This window comes from Arachis duranensis, chromosome 9, assembly GCF_000817695.3.
Source record: "Arachis duranensis cultivar V14167 chromosome 9, aradu.V14167.gnm2.J7QH, whole genome shotgun sequence".
Taxonomy (NCBI): domain Eukaryota; kingdom Viridiplantae; phylum Streptophyta; class Magnoliopsida; order Fabales; family Fabaceae; genus Arachis; species Arachis duranensis.
In genome coordinates, this window is record NC_029780.3 from 6,860,368 (window position 1) to 6,884,490 (window position 24,123).

General features: G+C 33.3%; 3 protein-coding genes across 3 annotated transcripts; 2 read left to right on the top strand and 1 right to left on the bottom strand.

Moving 5' to 3' along the window:
- Positions 1-1,861: 1,861 nt before the first annotated feature.
- On the top strand, positions 1,862-3,329 carry LOC110274942 (cysteine-rich receptor-like protein kinase 10). Its single transcript, XM_052254826.1, has 4 exons — positions 1,862-2,214; positions 2,512-2,616; positions 2,742-2,887; positions 2,966-3,329. The coding sequence occupies exons 1-4, from the start codon at positions 2,169-2,171 to the stop codon at positions 3,203-3,205; spliced, it is 537 nt and encodes a 178-aa protein (XP_052110786.1). The 5' UTR covers positions 1,862-2,168; the 3' UTR covers positions 3,206-3,329.
- Positions 3,330-7,944: 4,615 nt separating this feature from the next.
- LOC107464328 (disease resistance protein RPV1-like) lies at positions 7,945-10,491 on the bottom strand. Its single transcript, XM_016083257.3, has 2 exons — positions 9,512-10,491; positions 7,945-8,980 (listed from the first exon to the last, which is right to left on the bottom strand). Exons 1-2 carry the CDS (start codon positions 10,333-10,335, stop codon positions 7,945-7,947), a joined length of 1,860 nt encoding a protein of 619 aa, XP_015938743.1. The 5' UTR covers positions 10,336-10,491.
- A 1,679-nt stretch (positions 10,492-12,170) lies between these two features.
- On the top strand, positions 12,171-12,713 carry LOC107464329 (uncharacterized). The gene has a single exon (XM_016083258.1). The coding sequence runs from the start codon at positions 12,171-12,173 to the stop codon at positions 12,711-12,713; it is 543 nt and encodes a 180-aa protein (XP_015938744.1).
- The last annotated feature ends 11,410 nt before the right edge of the window (positions 12,714-24,123 follow it).

A 24,123-nucleotide genomic window follows, 5' to 3' on the forward strand; every position in this document is an offset into this window, starting at 1 on the left:
TTCGTAAAATCGATAAACTCATTTAAAATCGTATATCGAAAGATTTTAAAAGTTAAATCGAGATTCTAGCTACTATGACTATCTCTTTTGTAAATGACTTTTTAAAAAGTGTTTTTTTAAATTGATGTTGTAATTGTCTGCGATTGTTGCAGCTATGCGAAACACCGGCCAATTAACACAAGAAGAAGAGTACCCTGTACAGGTTAGGTGTCAATCTTAGATGGGCCTCAAAAGTTCTAATAGCACAAGTGAGGTATAAAGAATTATATTTTTTAATCAATTTGGTGTCTATGGATTGCAACAAGTAGCAAGACATTGAGACAAATGGTACCTTTAGACGGGATAAAGCAAGATAATATCGTAATGTGATTTTATGGCAGCAACAACGGGTGAAATATGGTAAAGATAGAGAGAGGAAGAGAATCGGTGATGAGAGAGAGGGAACAAATATGATCTAAGAAAAATTTTATTGAATGGATTGTTGTGAAAGGAGCTGCCAGACCAAAAGAGATGGATTGTAGGAAATGAGTGTTTTAGTTATCTTATCCTTATTTAATACTAATTAGTTGTTCTTGTTGCTACCTTTTTTTAGAATAAAGTTGCTTTGAATTTTGCTGTATGTTCGGTTTGTTAGCTATTAGTCAATAGTATATTATCGCTAACTGTTTGTTCTATTATTAAAAAAAAATGAATAGGGTTCTTTGCTTTTCACTTCAAGTCTTCAGTTTTTGGTTATTATTTTTGTTTTCCTGTATATTATTTCAGGTATATTAGGATGCGTTGCAGCTTAAAATGAATTACTTGCTGGAAGAGAATGCAAGACTCAAGAGCTAGCAACATCAGACGTGCATCTACGTTTATATACATACATACATACATTATATTACTCATTTAGATCAGATTTTCACTCTTCGCATTTTAATTACAAGTGATTTTGTTTGTTTATGTTTGCTTTTATGGTGATACTGCGATCTCTTTTGGTGGATACATGATCTAGTAAATGTTTAGTAAAAGCTTATAGTAGCAATTGTAAATTGTAATTATGCATCTTGTGCTTATTTTGATTGCATAAGAATTAGAAACAAGCGTGAAGAATTTTTTGTCATTTGTCAAAGAAATTAGGATGTGTGTAGTTTAGATCAGATTTTCATTCTTCGCATTTTAATCAAATTAAGTCTTTACTTCTATTTTTTAAACAGTGTTCTTTAAAAAAATTTAGTCTACTTTTTTTTAAACAGTCTTTATGTATATTTATATATGTATTCTTTTTAAACTGTGGGTTAATGTTCTTATTAAACTTCATGCCTTATTTATGACAATGAACGATGCAAAAAGCAGAGTTGAAAGAAATAATTTTTTTTCTTTTTCAGTGAAAATAAAAAAGAAACGTATTTTCAAAAAGTAATTATGTTATTTGATTAGTAGCTAAGATTGTGCATATACTTCAGTAATATGAGATTGGCGGAAACTTGCACAGAAGGTGTTTGTGAAATTGACGAGATTGCGACACGGAAGGAGAGAAAGTATGAAAGTGTATGCCTATTGTGGTTCAAATGCTATATGCATTGTGGATAGTAATGTTGCAATATGCAAGTGTCTGAAAGGGTATATTCCCAATCCCAGTTTTCCTAAACCACAAAATATGTCATATTGGTCCAATGGTTGTGAGAGAAAGGTTGCACTGGGTTGCAATAACACCAATGGCTTCTTGAGGTACACAGGCATAAAATTGCCAGACACATCTTCTTCATGGTATAGTGAGACAATGAACCTCCAGGAATGTCAAAAGTTTTGCCTGAAAAACTCTTCTTGTTCAGCATATTCAAGTTTGGATATTCGTAATGGAGGAAGTGGTTGTCAAGACCTTTACCTAAAAGTCCCTTCTTCAGAATTGGGTACCTTTCTTTTCTCCCTTTAGTTTCTCTCTATTTTGATTTATTGTGGATTTTGGAATTATTCTAAGGTAACTAATAGTATTTTGGATTCCATTGCTATGTCTCACCTATGGTTTGGATAATATTTTCTCTCCTATAGATTTTGTGCATACTATACTTTTGGTTTTGAAAACAAAAGTACAAACACTATAAGTAGAATTGGGTAGTTTTGTAAGTTTGAAAGCTGGAAAGGTGAGTTAAACTAAGCATTTTTGTATTGTAGCTTGAAATGCCATGCTTAAGAAGAGAGAGAATACTGTACTTGAAACAAGATCTTCTGGTAACAAGATTTTTCTAGCCTCTTTGGTATAAATGTACCTAAATATGTTGAATTATTAATATACGGAAGTTTCAAAGTCACAGAAATTTTTGGAATAGGAGTAGTACTTATTGTTATTATATTAGCAATGCAATGAATGCATATTAGTTGTTAAATAGTAATTATTTTTAGAATAAATACACTATCTTTATTAGTCACTCAAAATTTGAAGAAAGTGGAACAAACTATGTCAAAGTAGAATCTTTTGTACTAAGTTGGGGAGTAATGAAGTTCAACATTTTTCTGACAATATTGCAGCTGCTAATGGCCATGGAAACATCAAGCAAAAGAAGGTAGGAATTGCAGTTGGTGTGATTATTTTCGGATTAATCACATGTGTCAGCATAATGATTATACATCCAGGTAGATATCCTTATGAGTTAATTTGCCATCTTCCATAAATACCGAAAAAATAGAGAAAACAAAATATGGAAGTTGTTTGTTATAGACCCTCAGCTATTATTGACTGTTATCTTCCAATCAATTAGGGACAAGAAAAATAATTTACAGAGAAAAACAGATGCAAGAAGATATTGATCTACCAGCATTCAATTTCTCAGTCTTAGCTAAAGCTACCGAAAAATTTTCAAGCAGTAACAAACTTGGAGAAGGTGGTTTTGGAGAAGTATACAAGGTGAAATAGTAAAAAAAGAATTCATCAGTTTCTATTTCCCTTAAACAAACTCTAATGGTGCTAATGATTACTTTTCAGGGTACATTGACTGATGGGCAAGAGTTAGCCATAAAAAGACTTTCAAAAAAGTCTGGCCAAGGGTTGGAAGAGTTCAAAACTGAAGTGGCGTTAATAGCCAAACTTCAGCATCGTAATCTTGTGAAGCTTCTTGGTTTTTGCATTCAAGGAGTAGAAAAAATATTGGTCTATAAATACATGCCAAACAAAAGCCTGGACTACTTCATTTCTGGTTGGACCCTTTTCTACTGTATATTCTAAAATATTTATGACAATATTAATATTTCATATGTATAGTTTGTGTAGTTTTGAATTCTACAAGTGGTAAACTAAGCATGTCTACTTGATTTTTAGATGAAATTAGAAGGAAGTTGCTAGATTGGCCTAAACGAGTTGTGGGAAAAACAAGTTGTGCCACCTCCCTTGCAGTTTTCCATATTGGTGTTTTACTAACGGTTTGTTTCATTCTTCATGTCCCCTTATTTCAAGTTTGTATCTTAATTGCTTAGTTGCTTTGTATGTGATTCTAAAGAGAAATGAGGTGCGACTATCAAAATATATGAAGAATGAAAAACTAATCAGATAAAAGAGTATAAATGATAAATATGTCTTGTGTGTTTATCAAGTGGATCATCTCATTAACAAAAGAGTAACAAAAGAGAACACATCAAAATATTTGTAGCTGAAATATATGCTTCTTTCTATTCATTAACTTGCTGCTACACTTTTTTATTGTTTATATCCATAACTTATTTGATTGGCAAGGCGAAATATTTTTTGTTCATTTCTCAGAAATTAGGATGTATATAGTTTAAGAATTCAATAAGATTATAGCTTTAGGTTTTATGATACAAATGTCATTGAAGGCATTGAAATTGCTTTGGAAAACTTATTAGGAGCTTGGTAAAAACCAAAGTGTCTCCTTTGAATATTGTAACTCAATAGAGCCTCCTCACTCATTCTTATTTCTTTAAATACTACAAAAACATCCAAATTTTAAAGATTCTTGATGGTTGAAAATTTTGTTCTTTTGATTTGTACATGTATAAAATTCAATAGTTACACAATCAAATACAATTACTATTGCAAGTTTTTTTACTAGAATTATATGTTTGCTATATCCATTTTATTTTTTTTGGTTTGCTCTTTAAATGTAAGTTCTGAACATATAATATTGGATGTATCATCTTTGGTTGTTTGATAAAAGTTGAAGAAAATTAAATTGTTTTCTGATCTCTCTAATTCTTATTGTGTAACTATTTTTTTCCTCCTCCCGCATTCTTATCTTTCTAAATCCTATAAAAGTTTTAAGATTTCTTGAGGGTTGAAAATTTTGATCTCTTTGATTTGTTTATGACTTTATGGATAACATTCAATAGTTACACAAGCAAATCCAACTTCATTTTGGACACCTATATAGATTTTTTTTCTCTCAATGGACTCACAAGTTTATACTTTAGTATTACCTCCAATAATAGTAACTATCCTAAGAAATAATATTTGGATGGAAAATGAATTAGGAACAGCAGAACACATTTGGCATGCATATGATAAGAGTTGCCGCATATGTTTCTCATCATTTTAGTAAATCTTGGATTTACATATTGTCGTTTAGGTGGTAGGTTTCTGTTGCACAAAATATCTTCGCTGCATATTTCTTTCGATGAAATTTCACGAATTTTAAATGCTAAATTGTATGCATTCGACTGCCACTAAGTATTTGTGTATTGTAAAATACGGTATTTTCTTAAAAAAGAAAAATAGAAGAACCAATTCGCTAATTCATGGTGACCACTTTGTTGTTATTGTTGTTGTGAAATTGGACATGGTAGTGGTGGTGGCAACGGAAGAGAGTAAAGCTTAAGACTAAGGGACAGCTCCAGTGTAAAAGTAAAAGATTTTGATTCTCTAAATTTTAAATTTTATTTTAGAGGATAAAATGTAATTTTTCATCATTTATTTTATAAATGAAATTAAGAAAAAATACGAGAGAAAAATTATTCAAGAATAAAAAATCACATTTTATTTTCTAAAATGAAAATTCAAAATTTAAATATCCAAATTAAAAAATAAATTAGTAAAGTGAGATACCACTTGTAACTTCAATGACTAAATTCGTTAAATATTTAAAATACTGAATTAAGTCGATTTCCAAATTTTAATGGTTAAATTAAGTCTTTACTTACACTCTTCTAAATTTGATGAAAATATATTTCAATCTAAACTTATTATAAAGTTATTATTATACTATTTTTTTGTTATATCACAAATTTGAATGACGCTTAACATATAATCATTTTTTCTTCTTTTCCATGTATTTTTAATTTGTTGTGTATAAACTTTCCAAATTTTCTTTTTATAAATTTCTAGAATTTAATTTTGATGCATAAAGTAATTTTACATGTGCATGAGGTGCATCTAATTAGGTAATGTAACATCATTAAAAATAACTATTACATTATTAGTACATCAAAATTAAACTCTTAAAAAAAATCTTTTTTTTTTTACCAAAGATAGAGAGACTCGAACTCGTGATCTCTTAGATGAGTATAAGAAGACTATGTCATTTAAACTATAACTCATTGACTTCAAAAAAATCCTTAATAACTATTAAAAATTTAAAATGTATTGAAATTTACATAAAAAAAATTCAGCAAAAATCATATTTGTTATATACTACAGTTCTTGTTTAGTTACATAATTATATTCATATCCACTTTCAAATATTTTACTCATTTAAAAAGAAATGGTAAAGACATTAGATTTTCTTAATTTCTTTTGTCTCTATATAGAGCCACTGCTATACAAACAATAAAATCATATTAATCTGTTTCGCTTAACTAGGATTTCCTTCCAATTTTGCTGTTCTTAGAGTATCAATAAATTTCTAGTAGTAACCAACATGATATCTTTCGAAGCAATTTTATAAATTTGAGGGGAAAAGTGTAAAAGTTGTTTACGTTATTTCAAGAAAACATTCATTCCTCATCATACAGAGAATTTGTTTGGGTAAATTTTTTAAAAAATATTTTTTTAGTTTTTTTTAAAATCTTATAAAAAAATAAAAATAATTTTATGTTTAAATATTTCCTACAAAAAAAATCTTTTTATTTATCAATGATATTTAGGTATAACAGTATAAAAATATTTTTTGTTTATTTATTATGTAAAAAATAATTTTTTTAAAAAAATCTTTTAAATATATAAATTGTAACTTCTCAAAAAAGATATTTTTATTTTTATTTTTCTAGTACTTTTACTTTTACTACTAAAAATTTACTAAATACGAAATCTTTTTTTATTAAAAAAAATCTTTTTCTATCAATTTAATCATTTAACGGTACCAACATAAGCAAAAAAAAAGCAACTCTCCAAACTAATAGTGTGAATCCTAAAATCTGTTACTAATTAAGAATATAATAAGGTGTCCTTCAAAATGGAGCGAGGACATGACCCTTTGGGTCAAGATTGAGACAATGACTGCAAGGCTAATCTTAGTTTAGAAATTTAGCTATCAGCAGTGCTGCTTAAAAGTTGAAACATACAGTCTTCAAGCCTCCCCAGTCGTTAGTCATAATGATCAAGGTTCCTTCACTCTCACGAGTTGTTCTTGCTGAATTTTGTGAAAACTTCCTCGTTATTGAAGCATGGATATGGAATGTATAACAATACAATCCAAGCAATTGACAAATGTGACTCAACATTTAGCAAAGCAAAAACGTTACCACTTGCAACAAAGCCAACATAGCAGTAAAGGGAGGCATAGCAGTAGAGGTCAATCGGCAAAATAGATCAACAATGCTTATGAGTCATAGAAAAATTTTCTATTTGTGAAAGTCATAATCCTCCAAAGATGTCAAGATTCAACATAACTCAAACTAACTACATAAAAATCTCGTAAGAAAAAAAATTGGCAGTAAAAAACAAGTCTTAGTTTAATATTTCAGAAACGACACTACCAAATCTAAAGAAATATCATGATAATTGAGATATATGATAAAATAATTCACTCCATAAACATCCGAACAAATATATTCATTATTATTAGTAATAAAAAAATTATTAAAGAAAACCTAATTTGTCTTGTTGATATCCTCGAAGAGAACATGCTCAACAGTTTGTAGAACCTCAACCATAGCAAGAAGAATAATCAGACTATCAGTAAGTGGGAGATTAGTGTGCATTAAAGTCGAAAATGACACGAGTAACCCATAAAGTACGAAAAATATACACACATAATAATAATAATAATAATAATAATAATAATAATAATAATAATAATAATAAAATTGTGTGTGGGAGGTCGAACTAAATTGATCTCTATTCTACTCAATTTTATTCCTGAAAACAAGGACTTATAATACGAACTTCTCTTGATATTAAGCAATATTACATATAGAACTCCTCAATGTGGAAAAACATACACTAACCTCTCTGGAGGACTAAGTGATATTACACTTAGTACCCTTTATTTTTGGATAAAGTATATTTTGTATCTTAAAGTTTGCTAAAATTTTCAAAAATACCCTTAACTTTTATTTTGTTTCAATTTTATCTTAAAAGTTTTCAATTTGGATCAAATATACCTTTAGCGGCTAATTTTTGAAAAACAATTATGATCAATTCAATAATAATTTCATAAGAACAATCTTCAACACAAGCAAATCATACATAATTGTCATGCATTATTGCTAGATTGGTTCTAAACATTATAAAATTTAGCTGTCAAGAGTATATTTGATACAAATTGAAAACTTTAAAACAAAATTGAAATAAAATAAAACTTAAAGTATTTTTTTAACTTTTATCAAACTTCAATGACAAAAACTATACTTTACCTTTTCATTTTTTGACAAGGCGTGGCTCTGATGATATGCGAAATTGGCATATCCTAAAAACATAACATTAAGGGATGCTAATGTAAATATGACAAATCAGCAATGCCAAGTGTAATATCAGATAACCTCAAGAAAGGCTAGTGTAATTTACCCTAAAAACAATTATGTCCGATACCTTGCTATGATTTTCAGGATTCTTGATAGATTTTTGACAAATGATTCCCCTCCCCACTTCTTGTTCAAATCCTGCAACAGCTCAAAATGATCATATATAGCTAATAGAGCCTCATCAAGAAGGGAACTTATTAATACATCAATTCTCTGTTCTTTTTGCTCTCTCTTAAAAGATGTTGCAATGTCTAAAACAATGTAATTCTGCTGATAATTTGACCCATCATAACTCAATCTTGACACATTTTGAATTGATGCATTAGGATTCTTCTCGAGTTTTTGCAACGCACTATCCCATTCAGTTTCACTCTTGGAATGAAGAAAAGAACCCAATACTTTTAAAGCTAACGGGACACCTTTGCAGTAGGTAACTGCTTTCCATGATAGCTCTTGGTATCCCCTTTTTGGATACTTTTGATTGAATGCATTCAAGCTAAACAGAGTAAGGGAATCTTGAAAATCTAACACCTCCATCTTATAAATTTTTTCAACTCTTTTTTCCAGCACACTCTTGTTCCTTGTAATTACAATTATTCTACTTCCTGCACCATAGCATTGAAGGTCTCCAACTAGGTATTCTAATTGCTTTGAACTACCCACATCATCAAGAACTATGAAACTTCTTTGTCTGCTGCAGAGACAGCACTTTGCAGAATTTGTATCTGCCATGCTATTTGGGAAGTCTTTTCCTTCTAACAACTTGGAGTGAAGTTGATTACACAACTCATCTATCTCCTGCCCATACTTTTCCAATCTTTCCAGAACACCTTCTAAGAAACAGGAACCTTCATACCGATAAGAATGTTTCTCAAATAATTTCTTCACTACAGTCGTCTTGCCTACTCCTGCCATCCCACAAATCCCAATTATTCCCGTTTGTTCATCAGGAACCGAACTTAATAACAATTCTAACTTTTCAAGATTTTTATTAATACCAACTACACCCTTGATATCCTTAGGCAGACAAGGATTATTCAGCTTTCGCAAAACATCTTTGACAATCTTATCCACAAGTTCAAAGTCGTCCCTACAATATGAATACAACAAATGGAGCAGATAAGTTTTACTGCATCATATGATCAGAAATTAAAATTGAATAAAGAAGTCAAATAATTATTTCCTATTACAAAATCGATCATCTAAGCAGCTATTTCTTAATTAAAAACAAAGGATTTACCCATCTTATCCTAAAGGTACATTTTACTAGCATAATGATAAAAAACATTTATATAATTTTTGTCCGTAACTTCGCCATTTTCTTCAAAAATAGCCAAACGTTCAATTTCATTAATTTTGTCCTAACGTTTTTTATTCATTCAATTTTGGCCTAATGTTTTCAATTTGGGTCTAAACTCTCCTGAATGTTTATTTTAGACAGTTAAAAATTTTTTTTTAATAAAATCACAAACATATATTTATCCAGATTTTTTCCAAATATTTTAATGCATTGAAGACGTAAATAAAAACTATACTTCCAACAATTTTTACAAAAATGTTTGCTTTTATGCTGCTCTTAAAATGTAAATCTAGAGAGAACCCAAAATAAATTCATCCTTACCTACAAGAGCTGGAATCCCAGCCTTCTAAATCCGCAACTTTGGCGAGAGCATCCATCCATTTCAGAAGATTGTTAATGTTACTCTGCAAGTGAGACTTGAATTTTTCATTGAAACTCACTAGCTGCTTTCGTACATCAGATGGATCCACACCATAAAACACAGGTATAACTTTCCTTCCGCACGCCATTATTTTCAATAACTCATCGACGCACCAACTTGAGGTAACAAAATTCTCTGACAAGATCACAATAGATACAGACGAATTGTCAATAGCTCTTGTAAGAGAATCCGAGATGCAATCCCCTTTGTGAAGCTCATCACCAGTGAAGGTTTTTATATGTTTTTTATTCAGAGCTTTGACAAGATGGGAAGTGAATCCGGTAAGAGTGTCCTTCCCTCTACAGCTGATAAACACATCATGCTTCCAAAGATTCGAAGATAGCCCATTAGAGTCTGGCTTAACCGAATCGAGAGGTTTGTTAGGGTTTGGGAAGAGGAAGAGTCTCATGCGGGGGAATCTAGGGGAGTCGCGGTAGAGTTGATCGAACACGAGCATCATGTTGTGGAGGTCTCTGTCGTTGGTGACGGAGACGAGAGCATTGAGGTCATCGCTGCCGGGGACTTGGTATTTGAAGAAGTAATGGTCGTTGCAGGCGCCGTCAAAGAGGCTGGAGATTTTGGCAACCATGGCTGTGAAGTCAATTCTACGGTCAACATAAAGAAGCTTATTGGTGCCACCGACGTAGGCGAGCTTGTTGTTGCGGCCGCGGGGATTGATCTCGCCGCCGTAGCTGCAGAGGAACTTTGCTTCGTCGATCTCCATGAAACTGAAAGTATTATTATTGTGTTATTTGGTTTTGAGTTTGAAATTCACATATGCGGCAGCAATTTCAGTAATTGAAATACTCCTTGTCGGAGCGCTTGACCTGAAACTGCAAGATAAGTTCGAGGAAACATGGAGGAAGGCTCCACATTTGGATTTTTGATACTTTTAAAGTGAAATTGCTGCTTTCGCGGAAGATGCAAAGTAATTGTGTTGAAAGTTGAAACTTGACAGAGCATGTGGGACCCACTGAAACTACCTTACGTGCTTACCGTTACTGCGTCAACCGTTCATTTGGATTCAATTTGGTCCGTGGTAAGTCATATTTTTTTGTCTTTGTAATTTTGGAAAAAATTTTAAAAGAGTAGTATTAGGGAGTTAATGGTCTAAGTGTACAATGTGTATAATGGGTTAAATTTTTGGTTCATGAATAAATCAATAAAATGAACATCATCTATATTATCTAGAATAACCATCCAAATACTAGGATAAATAATCATCCCATAAGCTGATTTTTGGGTTCACCAAAGATTGAACTCCTAACTTTTCAGATCTATAACTCTAATATCATATCATGAAACCACTTATCCCAAAAGCGTAACGATAGGACAATATAACACATTATATCTCTAATACTTCATAAACTACTAAAACCAATTAATAACTATTTAGAGTTAATATATTTAACACTAGTTTAAGAAAAAACAAACAATACATAACATGTTATATTTTTATTAATCAAATTATTATAATTTAAATTAATCTTAACAAAATAATTTAAAATTATAATTTCAATCTTATCACGTGCATGGCACGGGTTAATACACTTGTTTAGGGGTATTTTTGACACTTTTGTCAAACTTTAGGGAAAAAATATACTTTATCCTTATTATTTTTTCTTTTTTTTCAACCAACAGACTCGAACCCGCAATTTTTTAAATGAGTATGGGGAGATTATACTATTTGAACTATAACTCTTTGGCATGCTTCTTCCATATTACCAAATTTACATTTGTATAATATACTAAAATATAAAATATAATTTTTAAACTTATAAAATTTATAATTAATAAATTAAACTGAAATTAATTTTTGATAAATACAAATCACAACAATTATATTTGAATCATAAAAAAAATAACAATTATAGATAAATTAATTTTTAAAATTCAAAAAGATTTTATTAAACATAAATATAAAAATAAATTTAAATATAAAATTATAATAATCTTTTTAATTTTTATAGGTATAAATTAACTTTTTTTCGGTGCTTTGAAAAATATTCCAAGTTTTTTAAAGTTTTAAATACAAATATATGATTTTTGTTACATTATGGTATCAGAGTAGTTTGTTCTTGTAGAGTCTGAGGAACGAATTGACTATGCTTCTGTACATTCTCTGTGTGTGTGTTTATATCATATTAGGATATCTAACTGATATAACTGGCATAAACATTCATGAGCATGCATTTGGAACTTTGAAGCACTAGACTTCCGATATTGTGACTAATCAACTTGATGTCGATTGTTTGGTGTGTATAGGAACCAAATGACGCTTCGTGGACGCGGTCGAGGTCGTGGGAGAGGTCGGGCTAGTAATGAGGAACCAAAAACTGACATAAACAATCCAGTAAACTTTCTGGCTGCATTAGAGAATATGACTGCTGCTATATAGGCCACTGCGACAGCACCTGGGCAACAAATGAATCACGGTAATTGGGAAATGGCGGAAATGAAAATCAAGGCCCAATAACTCTCGCAACTTTCTTGAAAGTCAATCCACCGATATTCGAGAAAACCACCAATCCGACTGAAGTCGATAACTGATTCCAGACAATGGAACGAGCCTTAAAAGCACAACTGATGCCTGAAGAACAGTGTGTAGAATTCGCTACTTATCAGCTCACTGGGGAAGCATTACATTGGTGGCAGAGAACACGACGCCTCCTGCAACATGGTGATGATCTTATTTCCTGGGATGCCTTCCGGGTGAAATTTTATAAGAAGTACTTTTCGAATTCTCTAAGGACGGAAAAGGAACATGGGTTACTGCAACTGAAGCAGGGTGTTATGTCCGTGTCTGAATATACAAACAAGTTTGAGAAACTGTATCGGTTTTCCCGTATCTGTCAGGGTGCTCCTGGAGACTTTGAGGATTGGAAGTGTATTAAGTATGAGGGAGGACTTCAGAGTGATATTTTGAGCTTCATTGGACCGACAGAGATTAGGGTTTTTTTCGAACTTGTGAATAAGAGTCGTGTCGTTGAAGAATGCGTGAGGAAGGCTGCTGTGGTGGAGAATGACTACCAGGAATCCCACCGCAGGGAGCATAACCAAGGATTCGCACCAAGGGGTCAAGAGTTTAAGAGAAGAAGATGATACACACAACATTTTCTCCAAGGACGGGATAGCTTTGCGACGAATGAGGATTCCCAATGAAACGGTAATGGAAAACAGACAGCGGTTGCTTCAGATGTTTTGAGTTGTCAGAGATGTGGAGGTCATCACCCAAATAGGCCGTGTCATTATGGTTCGGGTTTGTGTTACAATTGCAGAAAGTCAGGACATTTGGTCAGAGATTGCCCGCACAGAAGGGACTGGGGTACAGCCAGATCCGATCCTCGAATATGAGGTAATAAGAAAACTGATAACTTAATTTCTAACCACTTTGGATAATACTAAAGATTGGTATTTACTCGTAACACATAGTTAAATGAAAAATCATGATCTATTGTAGGCGACCCTAAGTTATCTTAATAAGAGGTTTAGCTAGCGTAAACGATTAGTTAGGTCCTTAATAAAAAGCGATCAGAGTAACGCAGCGAAAGCAAAAAACTTGGGAGGATATTAGGACAGCTAAGGTCAGGTTGAGAAGGGAACCACTCGCGCGAACTCTTGGAGCGAACGATATTTTCGATGGTGAAAGTTTCTGTTAGGTGGGTAGAATATAAAACCCGGTTAATTAATATATAATTAAGCCATAAATTAGGAATTGTTCTAGAAAATTAGAAATGTGATTTTTATGGTTTAATATGATAAAGAAAATTAAAATAAAAATTTTGACACTAATTTTAAAGAATTTCGCCCAAAATTAGACCGAACGGGCCAAACCGGACTAACCGGCCGTATTGGGCCCTTGGCCTAACCCAAGTCATTAAAACAAATAACTCGGTTCCCTTTTCTTCCCCAAAGTGAAACACATGCTGCTCATACACTTGGGGAGAGAACCTTGAGTTCAAATCCTTGCTCATTATTCAATCTAACATAACTTTTGATCCGGAGCTCCGATCGCCGCACCATTTGCGGCCACGCGACCACGGAGTTGATCTCTACAAAGCCCACAAACTTTATTCATGGGATAAGCCATTGTTTTATTTTAGTTTTCTCAGCCCTTGAATTCGAAATTATTGGGTTAAAGTGTTGAGATTTTGGACTGTTTGATATTATAGGATCTAATTAGCTTGAAGAAAAGGCTTAATCTCGTCTCTTTGATTTTTGGGTGTGGTAAGTTTCTCAACCCTAAGTCAAATGCTTGTGTTTTTGTGATTAGATATTGAGTTTGTATGTATGGGTGCATATTATGTGTGTTAGGCAAGGTATATATGTAAATGGATTGGAGCTTGATGGAGATTTTGGGAGCTTGAGATAATTTGCAAGCTAGAAGTCTGATCCTAGAGGTGTTGGAATCTTGAAAGTTGAGGAAAAGTTGAATTAGAAATGTTCTGGGTTGAGTGGAGAATCAGCCAAGGTATGATTTTGGTTTCTCGTATCTAAAATATAATGTGTCGTGAAAATTTAGGTTAGTTAACTATATGATAAGATTGAATTATTGTTGTTGTTGATAATTGAGATTGGTTGATATGTATCAAGGTTAGTAATCTTGAGGTTGTGATTAATGCCCATTATAGTTGTATTGTTTAATCTTGTGTATGAGATTGGTAAATGATTGATGATGATTGTGTTGAATGATAAAGTTAAAGAGAATGTGTGATGAATTATGATGATAATATTTGAGAATGAATAATGATTTGTGTGTGGTGGGTTGAGAACTTGATGGAGGTGGTGAATTGGTAAGTTGAGAAGTGTTGTGATATAATTGGGGTTTGGTTTGGAGCCACAATGGTAAGATTTGGTAAGTTTTAAAGGGGTTGGGATTGAAATGTTTTGAAAGTTGAGGTTTTGCAAAATTCTGCATAATCTGATTTTCTGGCAGCAGCTTCAAACACTTTTTAGGATTGATTTAACCATCACAATTGGATGAAATTAATTTTTCTTGAATCTATGTGATGTTTAGATTAATTTTACAAAATTTGGTTAAAGTTTAACGGTTGGATTAGGAGATATAAAGTTTTGAAATTTGTTACTTTAAAGCTGATTTTCTACTGGTGCATAATCAAACCAGCAACTTTCCAAGCTTATATCTCCCAATTCTGGCCGTAAATTTGAGTGGGACCAAAACGACATTGAGACTGGGACTATTTTCTTGTTTGTGTAGAAATTTCATACCTTCATAAATTGTTTAGAAGTTGTGCTTCTTTTAATAATAGAGCTCTTAGCTGTTTTGACAACAAAACCAGTTTTTGAAAGCAAACTTGTAATCAGTATAACTCTCTTTAGAAAAATACTTTTTTATGGGACTTTGATTGATTTAAAGCTCTATAAGTCTAGTTTATTTATGACAAATTTCAGATACATCAAGTGAAAATATTATTTTTAGTGAATTTTCTAAGAACAGGGTAGCTTGCTGTCTTGGTGCAGAGCTCTCAAACTTGAAACCAGTTTTTGCAAAGAGAAAATGATTTTTGAGTCTCGAGAAGGAGAATTAGACTTGTAATCTTCTGTGGACGGATTTTTGGAAAAAATGAAGTGTGCAGAAATGATTATAATGTTATGAATGATGACAAAATTGATAATCAATGATTGATAATGAATGAATGTGGTAAATGAATCATGATGGAAAATTTTGAATGTGAGTATGTTTGTAATTTTATCTCTCTGGTTGTAAAGGTGACAGGACACCGATACCCTCTAATGGTGATAGGCACAGATACCCTCTAATGGTGACAGGGCACGGATTCCCTCTAATGGTAATAAGGCGCAACAAAGAGACTGTGCCTGGGTTAGCTACCGGACACGTCAAGTTGGCTTGATAACTGACAAAATGAGACTCATCAGCAACTAAGACAGGCATGCATCATATGCATTTATATGTTTGTTTGGTGTGATTTGTTTAGAATGCCTAATTGACTGCATAAATACTTGATACTTGTTTAACTACTGTATATGCTTTCTATTTGTGATTTTCTTGCTTGAAATAATTGTGTTTGTGGCACTTTGGTTCCGTTGGTGGTTGGGAGGTTCGGAGGAGTTGGAAATGGGAGTTTTAGATAGCTTTGAAGACCCTTAGCTAGTTGTCTGTTTTATTTTTATGGTTTAGTTATGCTTATAAGCTTTAATTATATGTCGGAAGTTCTAGGATTGTCTTCGACTTTCTCAGGACATTATATGTTAGATATGTGGGCACCATTACCATGCTGAGAACCTCCGGTTCTCACCCATGCGGATTTTGTGGTTTTCAGATATAGGACGTAAGGCTCCTTGCTGAGGCATGCTGGAAGCTTCTGATTTAGCAAAGATCCTTATCTTTTGGGGCTTTATTTTGGCTATCTGTATTTATTTAGATACTTATTATCTCCACTTTTATATATATACTGTATTGACTCCTCTTAGAGGTTATTTTGGAGAAACAGGTTCTGTAATTCTATCTTTTGGGTGTCTTTTGGGCTCTCATGTATATATGTATATATACTTATATGTTCGGGCCAATTACCTTCGCGAACCGAGTTTTGAACCTTGTTATTTATATTTTGGCACTCTTCTGTATATACATCCGCGTCAGCTTATCTTTTATCCTGCTTAGCTTATGTTATGGCGTTCGGGAATGTTGCGCTTTTCAATTTAACGTTTTTTATTTGCCCCGTTTTGATTTACCCACTTTTCTTCAAAGGCTCCTAGTTATGAAAATTTTTGCCATACTATACATACTATATTTTATTTTTAGAGGTCGTAATACCTCGCCACCTCTGTCTTATGACTTAAGCATAAGTCTCTATGTGGTAGGGTGTTACAATTTTTTTATTTAATAAACACAAAATAAAATGTTTATATATTAAAAAAATTTTACCAAATCAAATATAAATATTAACATTGGTAAAATATTATATTTAAACATTATTTTTGATGAATTTATTCTGTAAATAATTTGATTATTGAATTTAATTATATACTTATGAATTTAGTTTATTTACATTAATAACTACCATCTTGTTTGTTGGGATTCATGATTTTATTGACTATTTTTGTATAAAATAATAAATATAAAAAATTATTTATTTTATTCTTTATGATATTTTCCGGCCTAATATATTAAGTAGTATTTTGTTGAAAATTTAAGCCTGTTTAAATATTTGTTATTGATAACAGATTAAATTTTTTTAAATATAATTCAATGATTAAAAAAATTGTAAAAAAAATTATAATTACAATTTAAAGGGTGAAATTCTATTTTCATAATGATTATTTTTATCTTTTAAATAGTATAAATAAATATGAAATAAATCAAAATTTAAATCAAAACAATTTCAATTCCTTTTGTATATAAATATTAGTCGATGTATATCTTGAAAAGTTCAAAATAAAAAAGTATAGTATAGAAGCAAAATAAGATTTCAGATAGGAAAAAATTAATTTTAATTTACTGTTAATATAAAATACAACAATAATAACAACAACAAAGTCTTGTCTGATTAAGTGGGGTTGGTTACATAGATCAAATGATATCATTAATGTCTATTATGTATCATGTCTACAGAGAGACCATTTACATGTAGATCTCACTTGATCATTTTATAGATGGTCTTTATCTATTTTTCATCTCTTATCCATTTTCCATCTCATCCATCCTCCTGAGTGAATGCTTTGTCAGTCTTCTTCTCACATGTCCAAACTACGTGAGACGCGACTCTACCATTTTTTCACAATAGGTGTTACTCCAATTCTCTCTCTTATATCTGCGTTCTTATTCTATCCAATCGCGTATGACCACTCATCTATCTCCACATCTTCATCTCTGCCATATTTAACTTGTGTTGGTGCTCTCCTTTGGCCGCCCAACACTCTGTACCATAACGCATTACTGGTCTGATGGCAATGCGATAGAGTTTACCTTTAAGTTTTAAAGGCACTTTTTTACACATATAAAACCATACGGACTCCGTCATTTTGACCCACTTGCTTAGATCCTATAATTTACATCCTGTTTAATTTTTTTCATTATCCTGTAGAATGCACCCAAGATATTTAAAATTTTTAACCTTTTTTAGGATATTTTCTCCAATCTTCACCTTTATATTAGGGTTTTTCCTTCGGCGGCCGAACTTACGTTTCATATATTTCGTCTTGCTACGGCTTATGTGCAGACCATACACTTCTAGAACTTCTCTCCATAAATCCAACTTCTTATTTATGTCTTCTCTTGACTCTCCCTTAAGGAAGATATCATCAGCAAAAAGTATGCACCATGGCATAGGCTCTTGTATATGTTATATGAGTACTTCCAAGACTAATATGAAATGGTATATACTTAAGGATGATCTCTGGTGTAATCTTATACCAATAGAAAATTTCTCTATCACACCACCTTGAGTTTTCACACTAGTTGTAGCCCATCATACATACCTTTACTTACACGAATATATGTCATCCTTATTCTTTTCCTTTCGAAAATCTTTCATGAGACCTCATTTGGCATTCTATCATATGTTTTTTTTCCAAATCAATAAACACCATATGTAGATCTCTTTTATTACTACGATATCTCTCAATCATCATTCTTAACATATATATAGCCTCAGTGGTGGATCTTCCTGATATAGAACCAATATAAAACCAAATTGGTTCTCTATTACTTGTGTCTCTTGTCTCAACATCCATTCTATCACCATTTCCCATAACTTCATATTATGGTTCATGAGTTTAATCTCTCTATAGTTTTCGCAACCTTGTATATCCCCCTTATTCTTGTAAATAAGTACCAAAGTGCTCTTTTTCCACTCATCTGACATCTTCTTTGACATTAAAAATCATGGTTAACCAACTGATATCTTTCTCTTCAAGACCCTTTCAAACTTAAATCGGAATATTATCGAGTCCTATTGTCATGCCATTTTTCATCTACTTTATAATCTCTTTTACTTCGAAGTCTCGAATCCTTCGATAGTAGTCGAAGTTTTGATCTTCTTCTCTTGTACATAACTGACCAAGGCTCAGAAGAGTCTTCTGTCCTTCATTAAATAACTTGTAGAAGTAGCTCTTCCACCTTTAATTGATCTTCTCATCTTGAGCCAAAACATCTCCGTCTTTCTCCTTTATGCACTTAACCTGATCTAAGTCTCTAGTTATTCTTTCATGACTCTTTGCGATTTTATATATACCTTTTTCTTTTTTCTTCGTGCCTAAAGACTAGTAGAGACCCTCATGTGCTCTTGTTTTTGCTTCACTTACAGCCATTTTTTTGTCTCTTTCTTAGCCGCCTTATATTTTTTCCCAATTATCTGCATTGTGGCACAAATATCACTCTTTAAAGCACTCTATTTTTGCCTTTAATTTTTCTTGTACACTCGCATTCTACCACCAGCAGGACTCCTTGTCTCTAGGTCATATCCTTCTAAATTCACAAAAACTTTATTTTCTTGTTCTTCTAATAACTTCTAACATCTCCCTCCACATCTCCTTTGCGCTTCAATCCCTTCCCACTTTGCCTCTTCTCCTACCCGTCTTAGGAAGCTTCTTTGTTCCTCACCTTTCATCCACTGCCACCTCATCCTTAGGTTTTTCGTATGATATTTTTCCTCAATTTTTACTCAATGTGAAAATCCATGACGAGCATTCTATGTTGTGTTATTAAACTTTCTTCCGAAATAATTTTACAATCAATGTAAAATTTTTGGTCAACTCTCCTCAACAAGAGGAAGCCAATTTGAGAGCTTGTCATACCACTCTTATAGGTTATAAGATGTTCGTCTCTATTTTTAAAACATGTATTTGCGATGAGAAGGTCAAAAACTAAGGAAAAATCCAAAATAGTTTTACCCTCAATATTAACTACCATAAAATCATGACCTCTATGAATAATTCCACATCCAGTCACTTCTCTTCCGACATGGCCATTTAAATCTCCTCCTGAGAAAATATTATCTCCTGAAGGTATGTCTTTGATCAAACTCTCTAGATCTTCACAAAACCTTATCTTGTGTTGCTCGTCCGAATCTCACTTGCGGTGCATAAGCGTTAATCTCATGAAAAGTACCTCCTTACATCACAAGTTTAACAGAGATGATCTGATTACCCACCTTCTTGACATCCACTACATCCTTCTTCCACTGCTTATCCACAATAATACCTACCACATTCCTATGATCTTCACCTTTCTTATATACTAAAGTTTGAACCTGAAGGTATCCAACTCCCTAGTTTTCATACCGACCCATTTTGTTTCTTGTAGACACATGATGTTGATCTTTCTCTTTGTCATGGTATTCACCATCTCCATAGATTTTTCTATTAGAGTGTCTATGTTCCATGTCCCAAATCTCAATCTTCTGTCGCTCCGATATTTACTTTTACATTTTTCTTTGTGAACTAGCTTATTTACCCTTGTCCATTCACGAAAACGCAGAAATTCTTGTTTATTTAACACTACATCCGGACACCAATGCAGCGGCTCTTGCTCATTTAAAATTGTACGTGAGCTATACAGCATGTTGCTTTTGGACAACGACCTAACTTTAGCGCAATAACATCTTTGATCTATGCCATAAAAATTTGACTAAATTTTTATATTGGCTATCAAATGCCTAACACAACCCTCTTCTTTTATCCGAATTTATGACCAACTATGTACTGGTGTAAGATATATCGATAATATAAAAAATTGCATAAAATTATTCAATTACGTATTTATATGATTTTTAAGTGATATAATTAAAAATTAATTATTATTATTAAGGTGAGAATATAAATTCAATTATTAAACCTTTATAAATACTTGGAAGGTATTTTTGTTTTCAAATATTGATCACCTGTTCACTATTCCCTCCTTTGTCATGTTTCTCTCCTGGTTTGTCAAAAGTGTAATCACAAATTCACGATTCTCGAAAAAAAAGAAAGAAAAAAAATTGCAGTAAGTGCCTGGTTGGTGCCACTTGCCCCCGTTCGATCCTGGTTCTCGTAAAATTTTAAATAATTAAAAAAATTTTCCAAGCCCATTGAGAGTGACGTATAAATTTTTAATCGCAGCCATTTCACTCTGCAATGCACGGAACCTACGCGGTCGCTTCGTTCTTATTTAATTCCAAATCCAATATCACGGCAAACCCAAACACTACCACCAAAGAAAACAGTATGGCAGAGAACACGGCAGCGAGGTTTATGTGCAGCTTCGGCGGCCAGATCAGGCACCACGATGGCGGCGGCAGTAACAACCACCAACACTTCTTTTACTACGGCGGCAACAACAGGATTCTCGAAGTCGATCGCAACATCAGCTTCCACGATTTGACCGCTGAGCTCTCCGCCCTCTGCGGAGGCGCTGCCATTAACTTCTTCAAGTATCTTATCCCCGGCGACGATCTCGACACACTCGTTACAGTCACCAACGATAGAGACCTCGGTTACATGATGAGGGAATATGATCTGCACTTCCGAGGTTCTGCTTCCGCTGACCGGATGAGAATCTTTCTTTTCTTCGATCCCGTCCACAACGGTGCTGCCGCAGTAAATTCCTCCTACGAGTATCAGTCCGTCAATGTCATGGTGATGATGATAGTGACAGTAGTGTTGATGTTGATATTGACGTGGTTGCTGTTGGTGGTGGCGACGGCTGTCGTCGAGGTGGTGATGGCTATAATGGAGGTGATGGTGGTGGAGTGGTGGTGGTGGTAATTGTAACGGTGATATCGGTATTGATGTCTGCTGTCGTCCATCGTGATGGTGATGGAGTGGAGGTGGTGGGTGGGGTAGGGGTGTTGGACTGGTGGCAGTGGACTAGCTAATGGTGATGCAGGCGTTGGCGTTCACAATAATGGTGTTGGTGTGGGTGGAATTGACGGAAGAGGTAAAGAAGAAGGGAAGGGTCTATGTGGTGATAGATTGGGCTGTTTGATTGCTCAGCTCTTTCGCCCCTAAACAAATTAGAAATTTGAATTCTGTCTGTATACAGCAATTCATTTTCCAATAACATACCCTCAAATTCGCGACGGATAACGCCATGTTGGTGGAATTCAGGGAAGAGAAAGAAGATAGAAATGTTTTGGTGCGATTTTAATTGAAAAAAAGGGGGATAAAATTTGAATTATATATATCGTGAATAATTTAAAAAAAAGGATACAGAGCTAATATTATTAAAATATAAAAAATTAATTTGATCGAGAGGGAAAATGAAACTGACTTAGCGAAATAATTTGAGAGGTTTTTTGTTACTATATTAAGTATTAACAGTATAAAGAAATATTATATTATCATCTAAATCACTGGCAAGTTGTTGGGGCTTGTGGAGTTGTGGTGTATGGTAGTGTATGTGATCTTAATTTAGCCTGGGAACCTAGGAAGCGTTTTCTGCCTCTGTTGAGGACCAAGATTCAGGAGCTTGCTGAAGTGTGAGGTTTTTGCTGACTCTGGCTAGGTTTGCTGCTCCTGGTGCTCATGCTTGCGCTCAATAGAGCCAATTCTCTCGTTAGGTCTTGTTTTCTTTTCTTGTCCTGTTTGTTAATTGTGATTTTTTTTATGGTTACTTACCAAGTTATTACTATGTAACTATTTTTAGGATTTTAAAGCTTAAGTTAGTCAGGGTCGGACCAAGTTAATAGGTGAGGGGACACTTGCCGGATTTTTTATTTTTATAAATAAAATAAATTTAATAATTATTAAAATAAATGATTTAAAAAATATTTACGGATTTAAATTTTTTATTCTTATCTCGATTACATTGTAAACGAGATAAGACACGTCAACTGTCACGTGTACATCTTATTTACAGTATAAACGAGATAAGGCGATAAGGCCTGTCTGCACCTATAAGTATAAGTCATTTATAGCGGTATTCTGAGCCCCATTTTGACTTAGTCAACCTCTTTCTTCTTCTTTTAATCCTTTCCTACCATATTTTAGACTAATACGATGATGGCGCGTTAGGCGGGGAACTACAGAGACATCAACAGGCTGAATGAGACATCGCATTACGTCGGAGCGGCTAACTTTGAGGTTAGTTGCATTCTATTTGTTTAATCTAAGTATATGGCCATTGTTAGGGTAGTCCTGTAGTGACAAGAATGTAGTTAAATGGTTTAGGGATAGGTCTCTAGGAGGAATTTAGAACTCTGTTTTTCTTGTGCTAGGTTGTTAGCAATTATAACATTCTAATTAGGATTTTCTTACTGGCATATGTAATTTAGAGACATGTGTAGACTAAAAACATGGAAGTATGTTCTTAAGTAGAAGTAGCTGTAAGTTAGCTTGAAATATTTGCTTAACGTCTAATGTATTGTAGTGCATGTTAAGCTGATCTAATTACTAAACTAAAAAAAGAGTAAGAATTCAGTAAAACAAAAGTTTATAATAATCTCTTTATAAGGCTGAATTATTTTTTATTCTTCAGAGGCCTCGCCTTCTACTGTCTCGGTGAGTGAGTCATATCCTTCCTCCATCCGACGCTAGGAGTGTTCAAATCCAAACCGATCTTAATTAAACCGCTCATCCAATTCAATCTAAACCGAAAATCGATTAAAACCGCACTAATTCGGATTTGATTGGATTCTATTTTTTACAAACCATTGGATTGGATCGGATTTCGGATCTACTTTTCATAACCGATCCAATCCAATCCAAACCGCACAATGTGCTATAATATTATTATTTTATTATTATATTTACAATTATACTTATAACATGTTCAATTTTTTTAGATTTTTATATTATTCATGTATTATTATTATTTAATAAATATTTTATGTTCAAAATGTTATTTATTTATTATTTTAACTAACCTATAATTTTATTTCTATCGTTATGTTATCGTTGGCTTTTTAAGATATTATTGGGACTTGTTATATCATTGTTGATTATTTAAAATTTGATGTTGAGACTTGTTATATGTATTTAATTTTTTTAATTTATAAACTGCAAATCCAATCCAATCCAAACCGCTTGAAATTGGATCGGATCGGATTGGATTTTTTTTTAAAAAAAGCATCCAATCCAAACCGCACCGCAAGTAAAATTAGTGGTCAGATCGGATGAGTTTTTGACTCAAAATCGATCCAAATTGCACTGCGAACACCCCTACCCGACTCCATCATCCCGTATTTGGCTGAGGCCGGATTCGGCGATACGGTGCCCCTCAAGGACTTCACTTTTGACAACTCCCTGATTTCGACACTTGTGGAGCGATGGCATCCGGAGACGCACAATTTCATCTTCCTTGGAGTGAGGTCACTATCACCCTGCAGGATGTGGCGTACCACCTAGGCCTATGCCCACACGGTAACCCCGTTGGTGGGAGTGTGCCTCCATGACTTTAGTAGGTGGTACGGCACAGAGACGTGGGCTATGGTAGAGCAGCTGCTTGGTGCCAGGTCTTCGGTGGCGGCACAGCAGGCTGCGCAGAGGAAGGAGTCCTTCACACTCAAGCTTGTGTGGCTGCAGGATCGTGTCTGCTAGATGCCCCCGACAGACG